This window comes from Myotis brandtii, unplaced genomic scaffold (genome assembly GCF_000412655.1).
Source record: "Myotis brandtii unplaced genomic scaffold, ASM41265v1 scaffold892, whole genome shotgun sequence".
Lineage (NCBI taxonomy): Eukaryota > Metazoa > Chordata > Mammalia > Chiroptera > Vespertilionidae > Myotis > Myotis brandtii.
Genome location: NW_005371656.1, coordinates 815,719 through 833,067, shown reverse-complemented (window position 1 = coordinate 833,067; position 17,349 = coordinate 815,719). Strand labels below are relative to the sequence as shown.

Here is a 17,349-nt window from a genome sequence, read left to right as displayed (position 1 = left end):
GCTTGAGTGCTGTTGGGGTATTTGGGAGATATTCTTAGGGTAACAAATCTGTAGGGGTCAGAAGTCAAAGCCTAGGGCACTGCAGTTCTTAAGAGGAAATTTAGGGAAAGAGCAAGGTGAAGATTAAGAAATCCTAGGAACAGAGGTTAAGAAAGCTTAGATTTTAAAAATACTTGGGTACCTACTGCCTGCCAGCCGTTTTTATTTACAAATCCTCATCTGGTTTTGTTTTCCCAGCCACCTTGTGAAGCAGATACTACTGTCCCCATTTTAATGGTGAAGAGACTTGCTTAGACTCAGCACCTCCACCAGTCCAAGGTCCATATTCCCTCCCTGACCCTGGCCTGAGGTCTTAAGGTCCCAGGCCCTAATGGAACTAGAGTAAGATGACCCCTTGAAAGACCTGCTAATTGCTCCCTGGGGAGAGAGAACCAATAGGTGTGGTGATGGTAAGAAAACATTTGGCTGGAAATCACAGCTTGTCATCCAGGAGTGAGCTCACACCAGGGAGGAGACACTCCATAGAGCTTCCTGTGCTGTTGCCCTGGTGGTCTGGTCTCCCGCACCCCCTGCCTGTCTGTATGTCCACTTAACTCACAAACATCCATCACCACAGGCCATGGGGAGGGGTGATGTGGAGGGGCAGTGGCATGGAGGGGGATCACCACCAGCTGGCCTCCCTGGCCCCCTCCCACCAGGCCTCAAGGTTCCCAGGGGCAGGGCGAGTGATTAAGGACCGTCTGTCAGGACGTGCCCACCAGCTGCCAGGTGACCTCGGAGGCTGTTTAATGTCCAGCAGCACAATGTCAGTCACAACCTTTGCCCTGTCGGCACCACTAGAGGATGGAGCTTATTCCAAAGAGGAAAACGTCTTTAAAATAGAAGCTCTCATCTCCTCGGCCCACCCCCTGGCTTTTCCTGCAACTTCAAGGCTCTCATTGGAAGCCTGGAGGTGGCTGTTTTCCTTCTCCAGTTGAGCCAAGCAAGGGGCCCGGTGGGAAAGTTACCAGTGGAACAGACCACCAAGAACAATTATGAAAATGCTTTGATTTCCAAGAAAATGTCTCAGAGAGCCCGCCTCACCCCTTTTATGAAGGAAGGAGGACCTTCTTTTCATTCCTCAGCCCCTGCCTGTCATCCAGAGGGGCAGTGTGCACTCCCAGGTCTGAGGCTGTAGGGTACAGCATGGTAGCTGCTAGCTCTATGTCACTGGTCAAATTTCCATGATTTAAAATGAAACCATAGCAATATTTCAGCTTTTTAGTCCCACTAGCCATATTTAAAGTTCTTAACAGCCACAGACTGGTACTTGTCGGGTTGGGCAGTGCAGGTAGGGGACATGGCGATTACTGTAGAAATGTCCTTTCGGACAGCACTGGTCCAAGCAGTGATTCTCCACCCTGGCTGCCCGCTGGGATCACCTGGGAGCTGATGAGAAGCCCTGATACCGGGCTGGGCTCACCCCCAACCAGTGGTTCTCAACCTTCCTAATGCCGTGACCCTTTAATACAGTTCCTCATGTTGTGGTGACCCCCAACCATAAAATTATTTTTGTTGCTACTTCATAACTGTAATTTTGCTACTGTTATGAATTATAATGTAAATATCTGATATGCAGGATGTATTTTCATTGTTCGCGACCCACAGGTTGAGAACCACTACAAGACTCTCAGTCAGTAGATCTTGGATGGGGTCTGGCATTGGGATTTTTCAAAAGTTCCCCAAGTGATTTGAATGTGCAGTCAGCACTGGCCCACTGAGCCCGAAACTTACTTTGCTATAGGGATCATGGAGAGCTTTAAAAAAACAAACAAACAGATTCTTAGGAGACTTCTGTCAGGAATCTGAGTTGGCAGGTCTCAGGAATCTGTATTTTTGTTAATTATGTTAAGTAATTCTTATGGTGAAGCAGTTTTGGGAAAAATTGATGTACACTAGAGACAGAAAGAATGTCACTCACCAGGTACCTTTTAGGTCAGGCACTGTGCTGGGACTATGGCCAAAGGGTCCCAAGGCCACCATGATGGCCTTTATCTGTACCTATGTCACAGGTAAGGACAATGGGAATCCATGAAAGGTGAGCTCTTTCCCAAGGTCACCCAGCCAGTGAATGGTGGCACTGGCTTTTAGATCCAGTCTGAGTGTTAAAGAAAGTGGGCTGTGGAGTCCTTCTGGGGTTTCAATCATGCCACTCAGTGTGTGACTATGGACAAGTCACTCAACCTCTCCAAGTCAGTTTCCTTCTTTGTAAACTGGGAATCATCGCTGTACCTACCTCTTTGGGATGTGGTAGTGGTTGAATGAGATGATGTTGGGCAAGGACTTAGCAGGCATCAATCTGGTGATAAGGATAATGCCACTCGAAGCAGGTCTGTGGTTTTCATCATGTCTCTATTCCAAGAGAATCTTCTATGCTTCTCTCCCTGTCTCCCTGTCTGTCTGTCTGTTTGTTTGTTTTATTCTATGGTAGGGAGGTGTGGCTCTAGCTGCTGGGTGTGAGGAGTCAGGATAGCTCCCTGCTGTTGACAGGTGGGCCCAGGCTGCCTCCTTGCCCAAAATCCCCTGTGCTGCTCTTGCTCTCTTCCCCCCCGCCCCTCTCTTTTCATTTCTCTCTCTTTTTTCATATCAAGTAACAGAAGCTTAGAGTCATTAAAACACTCATCTGCCATTATATAACTAGTGACTAACAGAACTGAGATTTGACTCCAGGTTCAGGCCCCAAACCTATTATCCTAACAGAAAAAGAAAGAACAAAATGTCCACATCATGAAATCAGAGTTTTGTGTATTTCACTCTATCAGGTGTGTTGATGCCCATGGAACCATTGGGTACTTACGCTGTACCCTGTGTGGTGGAGCCGTTATCCCAATTCCCAAACCAGGAAAGTAAGGCCCCTGGAAAGTGTGATGTACCAGGATTACCCAGCCAGCAGGAGTCAGACGTAGAAGAAGCCATGGTGTGTTGGCTGCCGCTTTTCCACTCTTCCCAACATAAGATCACTCAAGAGAAATTATGCTTGTTTTTGCCTCCAGTTTTGGGGCATCCTCATCCTCGTCAGCCTGGCCTAAGAATGATGAGGAGCCTCTCTCTTCCAGGAGTGGGAAGTGCCTAGATTTGGTAAAGGCCTGAGCAAACAAGACGGGAGCTATCTCATTATTCCATGTTACTCCAGTTCTTTCCCAGGGAGGAGGGGAGATCCCATGACCTCTAGATCCCTGCGGGGAAATGCTGGCTCCTGGGAAGGCCTTTCCCCCTTCGTTCACTGGAGTTCTCCATTTACACAGAATGACAGCTAGCTCGTGGGCTAGGTAGGCAGCAAGGGGATCATGCCAGGGAATGGGTGCTAGAGTCGGCAGATCTGGGTTTGAATCTCTGTTTTATTTCCTTCTTGTTGTGTGACCTTGGGCACATCATTTAACCTCTCTGAGCCTCAGATTGTCCTACTGTAAAAGTGAGACTAAATCAGACAATGGCCATTAGACCATTGATTGGCTAAATTAGACAATGGCCATGAATGTCTAGCACTGCCTGACACACAAAGACATCCCAGTGGGGCCATTGCCATCTACACTTATAGTTATCGGCCAGCCAAGTAGAGAAACAGAGAGGGAGGGGAAGCTGTCACGCTCCACCTGGAGTTGCCCCAGGGTTCCTTTCTCTCAGTGTTGATTGGGGACAGAGGAAAAGGGGGGCTGGTCCTGGAGAAAGGACAGAGGCCTTTTAATGAGTTCAGGAAAGCCCATCTCCTGACAATAACAGCCGGGACTGTGCAATAACATCCTGCCAGAAGAGGTAGAGACAGGATCTGAGCTGGGGTGGGAGCATGTGGCAGCTTCACTGCCCGCCTGTCTACCCTCCAGTCCCTTAGCCCTCAGGAGGCTCAGGAAGTAGCAGACTGGATCAGAGGGACATGAAGACTTCCTCCTCCGAATGCATCCTGGAATGATATGAGACTGGAATACCAGCTCTCCTGGATGGACACTCCTGTAGGGCAGATTGGTAGTGCTTTCCCTGTGGGGTGCCCCTGTGTCCCCCCTCTCCCTGCCTCAGCTGGAGCTCAGGTGCATGCTCGGCCTCCCCTTCCAGTGGTTCCACCGAGTCAAGGGCAGGACCAGCGAAGGGGAGTGTTCTTACCTGCCAGTCAAAACACCAATATTTGTTGAAGCCTTTCCGTGTGTTGGGGACAGAGCTTGTCTGTGAAGATGCAGTGATGATGGGGACAGATACTGTCCCAGTTCCTGGGGACTTTACCATTGGGTGGGATGTGGGATAGAGGGACCTGGGAAAGTCACTTTCACCCTTTGGACCCTATTTCCCAGGTATATATATATAAAAAGATGGGACCAGGTAAGTCCAAAAGGCCCTTTCAGTTACTATATTCTATGATCCAAACCTAAGATAAATCTCCTGGCCCTCAAGAAGCTTATGGTCTGAGGTGCATGACTGGATGAGACCACACGATTGGTGAATGCTGGCTGATTCTCAGCATCTGATTGGTGGTAGGGCATGGAGGGAGGACCATAAGTCTATGTCCTGGAAAATGGATTTCATGTGTGCAGAGGAGGGATCGCCAAAATGTGCTCCCCACCTGCTGGAACAGGTTGGGTTTTCTACTAATCTCATCCTGAGTGGGGTCAGCCTCTCCAGCTGGTGAGCTGGGGACACACAGCCACAGCTGCTCTCTCCATGGGACAGTCCACCAATCCTGCTTTCAGGACCCTCCTAATAAAGGGATGATTCGCTATCCCAAGTCTTTGGAGGCCCTGGTCCCTAGAATCACAAACTGGACTCATCCCTATGAAGGCAGGATGGCAATGGGGAAGGATGTCAACTTGATTTAGGAGACCTGGGTTATATGCCTGGTTCTGACAGTGAGTGACATGTCGTGCAACCTTGGGGATGTGACACTCTTCCTCTCAGGGACATAGTTTTCTCCTCTATGCAATGACAGACACTTTTCTTAGTGACAGCTTTGTGCTTGGCACTGGGTACTGAAGCTAAAAGATGAAAAAGGCTAGGCCACTTCCCTCAGGCAGCCTTCAATCTGGTGGGAGGCATATGTGAAAATATGCTTTCAGTATAATGTACTGAGTACATTGCTAAAGGGATGCCTGGGGGTGTTGAGGCACAGCATGGGGCCCTCTGTCCAGATGGGAAAGTGCAGGAAGGCTCCCTGGAGGAGGAGGAGGCTACATTTACACTTGAATGATCAGTGCAAGTAAGTTGGTAGAAAGAAGGGGGTGGGGAAGGTACTTTAGACATTTCCTAAGAATAACATCTTGCTTTTGCAGCATAATCTCTGGCTCCCCACCCCCTTGTTCCCCTCAGCCTGACTGATGCTTTGGAGCCGTCCCTCTGTCTGCCCGGCTGGGAACGCAGCCAGCACCAGAGGTCTCCGGGGTGGACTTGTGAGCACCTTCTGCTGGAATGAACTCGAAGCTCAGCCCACAGTTGACTTTAAGTCACAGGCTTGCCTGGGGCAGAGTTTCCCAGTAGTCAGCAGGACGTCTCCTCAGGAGCCTCAAAGTCTTAGATCAGAGCTGACATAGTGGTTTCTGCTAAGCGTTGCTGAAAGAGCTGCCATCCACCCCTCAAGGGCTGAACACCCCCGCTCCATCTGCCCATCTTGGGAATATGCATTGACTGTAGACTAGGGGCAAGACGAAGAGAGAAAACATAATCTCATCAATGTGCCCACACAATAATGAAAACACACACACACACACACACACACACACACACACACACACACACAGTCCTGTGCAGGAAAGGGTACGGTCCCAGGGAAAGTCTAAGCAGGGCATCTGAGCTGCCTGGCAAGTTCTAGGAAGGACACATGAGCAGGGATGCTTGAGGTGAGAATCTAAAGGAAGAGAAGAAACTTGCTAGTTGAAGAATAGGGTAGGATAGAGAAGGAACAGGTCAGGTTTCTAGGCAAAGGAATAGCAAGAACAAAGAGCCTGGGGCTAGGAACCCTGGTCCATTAAGGTGGTAAGAGAAAGCCAGGTGACTGGTGTGCTGAGGGAAAGGGAAGGTGATGGACATGATGCTGAAGGTTTAGACGACTTAGCCCTCCGGGTCCTGCAGGCCGCAAGAAGGTTTTTGTTCTTTATCCTAAAAGCAATGGGAATCCATATCAACAGGGGCTAATATGTCAGATCTGATGCCTTGAGGAGAATGGATGGGCATTGCTGGATCAGTTCAGAGGTTACTGCAATGGTCCGGGTGGGAGATCAGTCGGCCTGAACTAGCGGCCTGAACTACGGTGAAGGTGCTGGGTGGTGTCAGTTTTGGAAGTGTGGTAGAATGCATGCAGGTGGCCTGGAGTGGGTCTGTCAACGACGTCTTCTGGTTTCGGAAATTACAGAGCTGCGGAGGACTTCAAGGTCTTCTAGTCCACTCCTCACCTGACTACAGAAGGAAGAGGGATGTGGCCACACTGGCAGAGTGCTGGCTCCCAACCCTGTGCTTATCCTGTTCTTTACAATAGAATCCCAGCATCAGAAAGAGTCAAAGCAGGAAGGAGCCTTAGAAACCAACCAGTCTAATATTTTATAGATAAGGAAACTGAGGCCCCAAGGGGTGAAGGCTTTAGGGGCCAAAGGCCACCCAGGGAGTTAATTAATTAATCAGCTGGATGGTCTAGGCATACATAAACATGGCTCGAGTGACCCCTAGATAGGGAGACGTGTGTTTGTTCAGGAGGGACATAACTTGGCAGAAGTCCCTACAAATGCTTTCCCAAGCCTCCTTGCGCCCGCTGGCCCCGCTCTCAGCTGGCTGCCTGGGGTTAGGGAATCCAGATGTCTGGGGCCACTGAAGCCAGCCGGATTTTCCCACATCATGGGTTCCCAGCTCAGCAGTCATGCTGGAGGGGGTGGGTGGCAGGCAAGGAAAGCCAAGCTGTTCTTTCACTGCATTTCCCAGCATCATCTGAGTTTAGGGAGAGAGCTGACTTCTTTGGGTGCCCTGGATGTGCCCCCTCCAGTCGGGCAGAGCCTTGCAGCTAGAGCCACAACCTGCCAGTCACCACCTTGTGCCTACATACAGGGACCTTGCTCCTTAGAATTGAATGTTGTGCCAGGGTCTGACAGATGTTGTCAAAGCCTGCTGCTTCCCAATGTAAGAGATCATTGGGAGATGTGTTAGCATGGATGCCAAAATTTCTTTCTCTCTCTCTCTCTCTCTCTCTCTCTCTCTCTCTCTCTCTCTCTCAAAGCAGGCTGAATATTTGAGATTGGGATTGCATTAGGAAATTCCAGAACATATTTTGGGGCAGCTGGCTGAGTAGTTCATTGTCAGTGTGACCTGGCTTTGTCCTGAAGGTCTCAGAGGGACTCTGAGTGTCAGTTCTCCACAGCTGTCTTCTTGAGCCCTCAGGAATGTTCACCCTGGGGGCTCAGGTGGCTGGGAAGACTGGCATCTGGACAAGCACATAAACATACAATTTTGGGGGTGGGAGGGTGGGGCACAACCATGTCCCGACTTCAGTTATATTGGTACTCACTTCTCTGAACCTCAGTTTCCTATTTTTCTGAGTGGGGGCGAAGACACCTATTTCACAGTGTCATTGTGAATATGAAATGAGATAACTGATGAAAAGCACTTAACATGTTGTCTGGCTTTGAAAAAGCACTCAGTAAATTGCAGTTGTTGTTATGTCTCCTTCCAGGACCCTGAAATCAACCAAGATTAAGTCAGATGGGTTCAGAAGAACAGAACCTTCCTCTTCAGTACTGGCCTTTCCTAGAGGTCCCTTGAGGTTCACTGCCATGGCAACGGGTCTGTGGAGTGGTGAGGAAGCCAATCGATCCGGCCAGCTAAGCAGCCAGAGCGCTGCCTGGCCTGCCGGCGCCAGAGCCAGTGAGGGCGGCAGCCTGATGAATGACCACCTGATCCCCCAGCCTCTCTCTGGCCACCCTGGCTTCTCTCTCAGGGAGGGATAGAGGCTCCCTCTCTGGGATGTGCCAGCCCCCCCAGTCAGTGGGCACAGTTACAGGTGCCACGGAGTCTTAGGACGGCTGATGCAGAATGTTAGAGCTGAAAGGGACCTTGAAGATTATTCCAGTCTCCTTTCTTTGTGACTGAATACAGAACAGATGGGCAGTGAGTGCCTGTGGTGTGCCTGGCACAGTCTGAGGTCTCCCCCTAGAGGTTAAGTTCTACAACCATCCTGTGCAATGGGTATAATTATGCCCAACAGGGAGGCAGAGACCGAGCCCAGAGAGGTGAAATCTTTCATTCACAGCACACAGCTTGGATTCACACCAAAGACTTCTCTGATTTCAGTTCCTGTGTTACTCATTGTTTGTCTGGCTCTTGGAAACATGTCTGGCCTCCACTGTATTTCCAACTCCTCGAACGGTGCTTCACACATGTTAGGGGTTCAATAAAAATTGTTGAGCAAAGGAATTGCCATGCTTAATCTGGGTACCATTTGTGCAGGTGTGGTCTTAAACCTGGGCCAGGTAAGTGTGTGTATATGTGGGGCTTCTGTCAGACCTTATGATGGGAAAGAGACCTAAGGCCCTAAAGATGCTCCCTCGATGTCCCAGCTCCTCCACAATAGTCTATTCTCCCACATATGTCCTTGTTCCAGCCACACCAAACTCCACGCTGAACACACACCTTCCTTCCTCTGAGCCTTCTCTCCTACCTCCCCCTACCTGGAACACCTCATCTCCATCTTCACTTGAGGGCCTCGTACCCATCTTTGAGTTTCAGATGTGCCCTGCTCCAGGTACATTGCTTGATGCCTTTAAGGGAATTTGATTTCTCGCTTCTGTAAATTTCTGTATTGCTTGCAGGTCTCTTTTGTGTGCTCTGATTGCATTCTGCACTGTAATCTGTCTTCCTGTGACTACGCCATTCCTCCCTTATTAGACTGTGAGCTTCTGGTGGGCCTTGACCCTGTTTTGTCCTGCCATCCTGTGGGGTGTGGAGCACATTGGCATGCTCAGCGGTTGTAATGAACGTGGAATTGAATGCGTTGACTTGGTGCAGAGCTCCCCATCCTGGGACCCCTGTCACCCTGATACCCTGGTATGGGGCTGGATGAGTCAAGGAGTAGGGCTAGAACTAGGTAGGCTTGGTGTGTGTGTGTGGGGGCTCTGTTTGTCTCCCCCATTTCCCCCACTAAGTGCAGCTGAAAGCAGTCCTCTCCAGGGACCTCTCTGACCTCGGCTGACCTTCACCAGGGCTGTTTTCTCATTCTCTTGGGTCAGGCTGAGAAAAACAGGAAGAATCATTAAGACACAGAGCCTTCTGAGCCAGCAAAATTATCCCTGATTCTTTTTACAGTCACCAAAAGCTTTGTTTGTGCGTTGTGACAGGAGTGGGCTTTTCCTGCTGGCCTCCAGAAACCTCTGCTAATCTCTTGGATCCGCCCCAGGCACCATGCCCAGGCCCCGTCACTTCTCTTTCTCTTTTTCCACAGTTAGACTCTAGTGTTTTCTACACTTAAAAAATGTAGAGTCGGAGGACCTCTTGGTTGTATCCAGAATCTCTCCCAGAGAGATCAGCAGACTCCTAGCTACTCAAAATGTGGTCCGGGCACCAGTGATGCTGGAAGCTTGTTAGAAATGCAACTGCTAGGTCCTTCCAAGCTTCCAGCATCTGCGCTTTGACAAGAGCTCCAGGGAACAGTTATGCACATTAAAGTTTGAGAAGTGCTGCTGTAACCCACTGTTTTTTGTTTGACTAAACTGGCATCTAAACGCTGAAGAGGGAATTGACTTTTGAGTTAGTAGAATTGACTTGGTTTAACAAACATTTGTTGAAAAGCGGCTGCACGCTCAGGCCTGTGCTGGGCTCTGTGGGTAGAACTTGAAGTAGGGATCCTGGTCTCTTTGGTCTTAGTAATTCTATCGTGCACCTACTTTGCCTTACCTGCACCAGGGCCTTGGTAAGTGTTTGTTGAGTGAATAAGTCTCTTGAATTCCAGCCCAAGGTTTCTTTATCTTCACTATGGCTGCCTTCCATAATTATCAGCCTCCTTGAGAAACTAATAGCACTTTCAGACAGAAATAAGTTCTTTAAGGAGCATTCAGAGAGTGGGTTGTATCCTTGGTTTTCCCAACTCTGGGCAGCAGAATCCCAAGTGCAGACAGAAATAAGTTCTTTAAGGAGCATTCAGAGAGTGGATTGTATCCTTGGTTTTCACAACTCTGGGCAGCAGAATCCCAAGACTAATAAGTGCCAAAAGGTTCATGCCATCCAGAAATCCATATACAGTATCACCAATGACACAAGGAGAGAGTCTGTACCAAAACAAGGCAAACACAATCTGAGCTTGGCATATCCTTTGGTAACCAGAAATCCCATCCTTACTTGGGTAGCAGACACTCCTCCATATTCCCGATCAGATTTGTTCCCTGAGAAGTTAACAGCAGCTCATGTCAACATTCCCACTAGGCCTGGGCAACTGGACTTGTTCTCTCCTCTCTGGCCACCACCTTCCACCTCCTCCCAGCTCCTCTCATTCCACAGCTGGTATTCCCACCTGTTTAGGAATTCTTCCTTCACCTGGTAACACCATCAGGCCTCAGATCCTTCCCCTTTTTAAAGGCAGTTTGTTCTTCGTCAAACGGGCATCACCTGCCTTTGCTCACGTAGGTTATACGTCAGTTGACCACATGAGGCAAAAGGTTATTGTGCCTCTTCCTGCCCTCAGCTCTCACCCGCTTCCAACCGCAACAGCAGCACCTTTTTTATTTAACACTCACCCGAGGGTGTTTTTAATGATTTTAGAGAGAAAGGGAGAGAAAAAACATCAGCGTGAGAGAGACATCAATCGGCCGCCTCCTTTGTGTGGATCAAACCCAAAACCTGGATATATGCCTTAACTGGGAATCGAAACTATGACCTTTCCGTGTATAGAACGATGCTCCAACCCACTGAGCCACACCAGCCAGGGCCCCGAGGCATCTTAAGTGGTAGCTTCTAGTATAATCTTCTACAACTCTTTAGGAAAGACATTTTATATTATGTGTTGAGACCCTTAAAACTGCTCATCCCATTTCATCCAAAATGCCATTTACTATTCCTACCATTTAACCTAAAATTCAGGAAAAGCCTTATATATTCATTGCACTATTTATACTGGTGAACAACCAGAAACAACCTAAATGTCCTCCAGCAATAGGGAAATTATTAAAAACATAACAAAATGTTAGCTTTTCAGTTGTATTAGAGCCCCGGGGAGCTGTACTAGAGCCCTTTTTAAAAATCCCTACCAAATGTTCTTTTAAGTACATCGATTATTTTTATAGGGAAAAGTGTGTGTGTGGAATTGGAAAATTTGATAGCAACTGTTAAGCACCCTGGTGTATTCTAATTTAGATCCTGAAAGGTCCAATAAGCCTCTTATTACCATGATAGAAAAGCCTCTGGGAACCTGGGCCTCCAGGACTCACCACCTCCAGGACCCAGGGCAACCACACTAGTAAAACAAAGCCTCCAGGACCCTGGAGTCCTTAGTTAAGGCCAATGTTATCCTAACCTAAAATCCTGAAATGCCTGCCCTTGAATAACTCCTGAGGAGACCCCACACACCATTTGGAAGATAGAATTAGATCAGTATGGTTCTCAGATGCCACTTTAATCAAGTTTTGCACTATACAGTGATGGGGGGATGCAAGATGGTGATTATTTTCAAGCAGATTCACCTACCCCAAGGTGAACAGCCTGGGCTGCCAAGAACAGCCCTTCCCCAGCGAGTCCCCCCCTTTCCTGAGCTGGTAGGACAGGATTTCAGCAAGAGTGAGCACAAAGGACTGGGCAAACGAGGGAAGGAACCAGGTAGATTTCTGAAATCTTCCCATGCAAACGAGAGGTAGACATGAGGTATCTCTCTTAAGGCAACACCCCAATCCCATGCACTTCAGCTTGAGGCCAAACTGCCTCCCTGCAGGGACTGACAGCCCAGGTTCATTTCATAACACTACTCCCAGAAGTGCACCCAGAAGCCTGGGCAGTTGTGCCCACCATACGACAGATGCAGCCTGCAGGCCAGATCCCTCCAGGGCCTTCCTCTTCACTGGCCCCCCAGCTTCTAGTGTGTCCGTGTGCCTGACTGTAGAAGAGCACCCTCTTCACTGGCCCCTCAGCTTCTAGTGTGTCCGTGTGCCTGGCTGTAGAAGAGCACCCAGTATGTGTGTGGCTGGGTGGTGCCCGAGGGGCCAGAATAAGCAACAACGCAAATCAGATGTGGATTCTGGAGCTGGGTCAACATGGTGGCAGGACCAGTCACAGCCTATGGAAGGACCCATATGGCCCTGTGTCCTCTACTAATTCTTCTCCGGGCGGTTTCTGTTCAGGACAGCTTTAGGGGCAAATTCCAGCTTGTCCTTAAGGCTCAACACCTGGGTGTGGTCCTTGCCTAGCAGCTCATCCAACTTTCGGTCCTCCCGACGCTCTGAGATGCTCTTCTCCTCCTCCACGGGCTGGGGATCTTTCCCCCGGATGAACCATTCCAGGTGGTAGCCCAAAGCCCCGACCACGAAGGCCACAGGAAATGTGACATAGGGAGCATAAGTACGCACCACGGTCCAAAACACAGGCCACATGACGTCTGTCCAGTAACTCAGAGGTCAAAGTCAGGAGCCGTCGCCAAGACCACGGGCGGCCAGGCAGCCGCCCCAGGGAAGGGAACTGCCTGCAGGGCCCGCGTGTTCACCTGAGCCCCAGCGTCCCAGGTTTTGATTTCTTAACCGTGAGGCAGCTACAGGCTTAGGCTTTGGTTTGCTGACATAGGCTACTAAGGCATCAAAGCCACCTCAGTCTAACGGCCTCTTTGTTTAATTTAACAGTCCTCAGCACTGTAGCTAAGCTAGACAGTTCTTTTATTGCTCTTGCTTGGGATCTCCCATGGGGCTGTGGTCAGAGGGTGGCTGGGCTGGAATGCTCAAGACAGATACACTAATGTGTCTGGTGCCTGGAGGGCATGGCTGGAAAGCTGGGCTCAGCTGGCACAAATGTCTGAGCCTTTTTTCTCTCTGCATGGTTTCTGGACTCTCCATTTGTCTCCATGGATCTGACTTAATTCATGGGTGCTCAGGGCTCCCAATAGCACAAACACAGGTTGCCAGGCCCTCCTGGAACTGGCACACTTCTGCTGCCTTCCTTTGGTTAAATTGAGTCACAGTGCCAGTCCAGATTCAGTGTGGGAGTGGATTGGTATATGATAGGGATTCAGCACCTGGGGTCTGGAGGACAGTTGTGAATTAAAACCCTGCTGTGCCACATTTCAGCTGTGTGATGTTAGGTAAGTTCCTTAGTCATCTCTCAGCTTCTAGTTCTTTCCCTTTAGAGAGGGGAGCTAGTTGCTACCACTAATTGAATATCATTCTGTGCCAAGCACCGTCCTAAGCACTTTACATACGTGAAATTTGTTCTCATTAAATTTGTTCAGAGACCCTATGCAGTGGCTACCATTGTCCTTTCAAATTCACAGAGAAATTCAGATACAAAGAGATGACATCATCATCCCACGGTCACATGGCTGGCAAGTGTCAGTCCTGGGATTTGAAGCCAGACAAGTTCCATGCTCCCTAGCCCAACTCTTCATTATGCTTTGCAGTTCTCTATCGTAGCCATCTCCCAGGACAACATCAGTGAGATGGTTGTTCTTGTCAAAATCTTTTGGTTTGCTGACATAGGCTACTAATGTCACCAGTGTTTCATTCCTTGGCTAAGATGAGTACACACTGTTCATTCCCATTTTGAAAAATATGATTCTATGTAATATTCCCATTTCAAACATATTTGGGCCCATCTCAAATATAATTGGTTTCCTGGATTTTCATCTTTGTCTACAGCTGAGGGAGTCTTTCACTTTCCTTCTAGGAAATCACTTTAGGTTGATGCGCTATGTCTAGCACATTGGTCTGTGGAGACCAATCTATTTGTGCTCTGAAAATGCTGCTGATTCTTTAGGCTTTGATTCCCATTCCTGAAGCTTCATTGCTCGGTTTAAGATCCACTGGTGACTTCAGCAGGATACAGAATAATATAAACCAATGCTGTCTGTTCAGACTTTTCTACCCTTGTCTCTGGGCGCTTAGGTTTGGGCTGTTTCCTGTCATTATGAATGAGTTTGTTTATCTGCTTCCTCCCTCACCCTTCCAACTTACTCATCAGGGTTTTGTGATTTACTGATTGTTGACTGTCTAATGGTATTTTTTTCCATAGTATTAAGACAACCTTTCTGCTGCTTGGGTCTTGCTGAGCATAGCTATAGATAAAGTTTAAAAAAAATAAGGCATTTTCCTTGAGTCCTTTTTGTTCTATCTCCCCATATCTAAGTCCCACTGGCTCTGCCTCTAAAATATATCCTGTTTGTCTCCTTTCCACTGCCAACAATGGTACCCTTTAGAACATCTTTCAATGGTATCGATACAGAGATGCCTCCATGGTGTCCCAGCCTACACTCTTTCCCACCTTTTAACTTACATACGTAGAGATCTTTTTTGAATACTGGCTCAGCTATAGGAGGAGAACCCTCAGAGTTGTAAAAATCAGCCACATTATTATGCATTTTCTAGAACTTCATGCTGTGTGCTCCTGAATGACTCCATGAGTTACGTGTGAAGCTGGGGGTGATGGGGAACCCACTTGATTATATTATGTTTTTCATAGCTCTGTCATAGTGGCCTTATGATCTCTGTTCTCCAGTGAGTGGGCTGGGAATGATCAGTGACATAAAATAGCCAACATTTTCTCCTCAGGTAGCCTCTTAACCACTTTGCATGGGCAATAACTCCCATTAATTCCTCCAGTGGTAGTAGGAATTTATGATAAACATTCTGAATTCTGAATGCCATAGCTAGCATTTTTTTCTCAGTTTCCTTACCATTTCCAATGAGGAGGTTCAGCTTCTTCATGAAGTTCATGTTGCATTATTGTTTGTGTGCTTCACACATTTTGCTCTCCTCTCAAATTGATGTAACCATATTTGTAATATTTTAAAGCAGTTTGAAAGTAGAAATGAAAAGAAAGAGAGAGAAAGTAAAAATTCTGTAGCAGTAAAAAAATTGCAAGTGCTGACTATTTCTCGACCTAAATGATAAGAGATAAAATTGGAAAAGCTGACTGTTTCTAGACCTACCTGATTAGAGATAAAACTGCAAAAAGGCTTTGAGCAGCAAGACCCACTAAAATTTTTCAGTTAAAGTAACTTAGCCAAGTGGAAACAAATAAGAATAAGAAAGTGGCCTTCTTATCTATTGTTTCAGATAATTTCATGGTTGCCATTAAGAGAGAAGGCACCAAGGAAGAGAAAGCAAGGAATCAAGCTAGGCTGGAAAACACTTTTTAGAAAGAACTTTGTGTGTGCACTGAAACATGGAACTTAGTTGAAGCAAATGGAACAAAACTCTACCAAGTTTTTAAGGGAGGTGAATTGCTAAGAAAACATGAACCTGGATTCAAAAAGCTTTTGACCATTGAGACCTAAAACAAATTTCAGGCCAGCATACTTACACCAGCAGGAGTCTGGTAGAAGGAGATGGGCAACCCTCAAAGAATGCATGCTCCCCCAAACCCACTTTAGATTTGGTCATGGTGGATAATCAAAAAGAGATCTCATTCAAGAGGGAAGAGTCAGAGGTGACAGAGAATGACTAAAAACGAACTCTTACTAGAAAGCAGAATCAGGGTCTAATAAAGGAGGTTGATCTGAGGCCTTTATAATGTTCTCGCGCCATGATTTCAGAATTGCTATGGACCATGATGGCTGTGTGTTTTTGTTTCCCCCTTTCTGAATAGGGGTTTTAATTAGCTGTTACTCTGCCATTGTGTCACCATTGTATACTGGATATATGTAAGTGGTTGGGTGGTAACTTTACTTTTTAGTTCATAGGTCACTGGACCACAAGGAGGAAACCTGATGAAAGATCATTAGTGATTTTGAGCTTCAACTGGATGTGGTTGGTTACAGGATAAGTATGGAAGGAAGATTGAAAAGGTATTTGGTGACTAGTACAGCAGATGATGTTAGAGACTGGTGGGGTTTACCAAACCCTGTTTCCTTTGCCTTCTAGGTACATATAATCTACTCACTTAAAGTTAAATGGAGCCATGGCACTGAATTCTGGCTTGGATTGATAACCTTGACATGCATTAAAATGTGACATGAACATGAAATAAGCCTTTATTATCTTACCTAAGAATAGATAAACATGTAAATTGACCATCCCTCCACTACGCTCACCAGCCAATCAGGAGAGTATGCAAATTAACCCAACAAAGATGGCGATTAACTTGCATACATAAGGGCGAGGCGGCAGAGCGAAGACTGAAGGCTCTGGCCGGAGCAGCGAAGGCCTAGGTCCCGGGTGCCTGAGGAAAACTGGTGCCGGCAGCCAGGGGAAGGGAAGGCCTATTGCATGAATCTCTTCGTGCAATGGGCCTCTAGTTTTATCTAATAAAAGAGTAATATGAAAATTGACCATTATTCCAACACACAAGATGGCTGCCCCCATGTGGTCAAAGATGGCTGCCACAAGATGGCCGGCAGGGGAGGGCAGTTGGGGGAAACCAGGTCTGCAGGGGAGGGCAGTTGGGGGTGACTGGGCCAGAAGGGGAGGACAGTTGGGGGTGACCAGGCCTGAGGGGAGAACATTTAGGGGCAACCAGGCCAACAGGGGAAGGCAGTTAGGGGCAACTGGGCCTGCAGGGGAGCAGTTAGGCATCGATCAGGCTGGCAGGGGAGTGGTTAGGGGGTGATCAGGCTGGCAGGCAGAAGTAGTTAGGGGCAATCAGGCAGGCAGGCAGGTGAGCAGTTGGGAGCCAGCAGTCCTGGATTGTGAGAGGGATGTCCGACTGTCCGTTTAGGATTGGGCCTAAACGGGTGGTTGGACATCCCTCAAGGGGTCCCAGATTGAAGAGGGTACAGGCTGAGCTGAGAGACACCACCACCCCGTGCACAAATTTCGTGCACCAGGCCTCTATTTTTAAATAATCCAGTAAACAAACCTTTATTCTGTTGAGATTTTTGGGATCACTTGTTATCACAATTAGCCCATCTTGACCAATGCAGTATTCAAAGCTTTACGCAATGAAACATTCAGGATATGTGTTTGTTTTACCTATTACCCTCCATTTTTTTTTCACCAAGTAATCAAAGAGGACTTCTGTGGCTAAAAGCTTACTTCTGATTGAGACTGGATTATCTTTACTATTTCTTTCATATTGTTCTTGTCCCCTGAAGTCAATTAGTATTATTGAGTGTTTAACCCGGATTTACTACTTCCTAGCCATGCAACTTTGGGCACACATTTTTTTAAAATTGATTTTGGGGAGAGAGAAAGGAAGAGAGAGAGAGAGAGAGAGAGAGAGAGAGAGAGAGAG

At 47.7% G+C, this 17,349-nt stretch overlaps 1 protein-coding gene and 1 long non-coding RNA gene across 15 annotated transcripts in view; one reads left to right on the top strand and one right to left on the bottom strand.

The window, feature by feature from the left end:
* The window catches only part of LOC106724565, a 66,089-nt gene that overhangs the window by 13,016 nt on the left and 35,724 nt on the right, over positions 1-17,349 (top strand). For 11 of the 14 annotated variants that reach the window (XR_001360405.1, XR_001360403.1, XR_001360398.1 and 8 more), the window contains one exon: positions 15,853-15,964. The exons of 1 other annotated variant lie outside the window; for it this stretch is intronic. This is a non-coding gene — a long non-coding RNA (uncharacterized LOC106724565). The remainder of the gene's footprint in view (positions 1-15,852; positions 15,965-17,349) is intronic. 2 more of the 14 variants (XR_001360408.1, XR_001360402.1) reach the window with 2 other exon arrangements.
* On the bottom strand, positions 12,071-12,686 carry LOC102256381 (small integral membrane protein 12). Its single transcript, XM_005885092.2, has 2 exons — positions 12,677-12,686; positions 12,071-12,571 (listed from the first exon to the last, which is right to left on the bottom strand). Exon 2 carries the CDS (start codon positions 12,564-12,566, stop codon positions 12,288-12,290), a length of 279 nt encoding a protein of 92 aa, XP_005885154.1. The 5' UTR covers positions 12,567-12,571; positions 12,677-12,686; the 3' UTR covers positions 12,071-12,287.

Bases quoted from the DNA above. Each gene is read 5' to 3' on its own strand.
- LOC102256381 (XM_005885092.2), bottom strand. From the start codon at position 12,566: ATGTGGCCTGTGTTTTGGACCGTGGTGCGTACTTATGCTCCCTATGTC.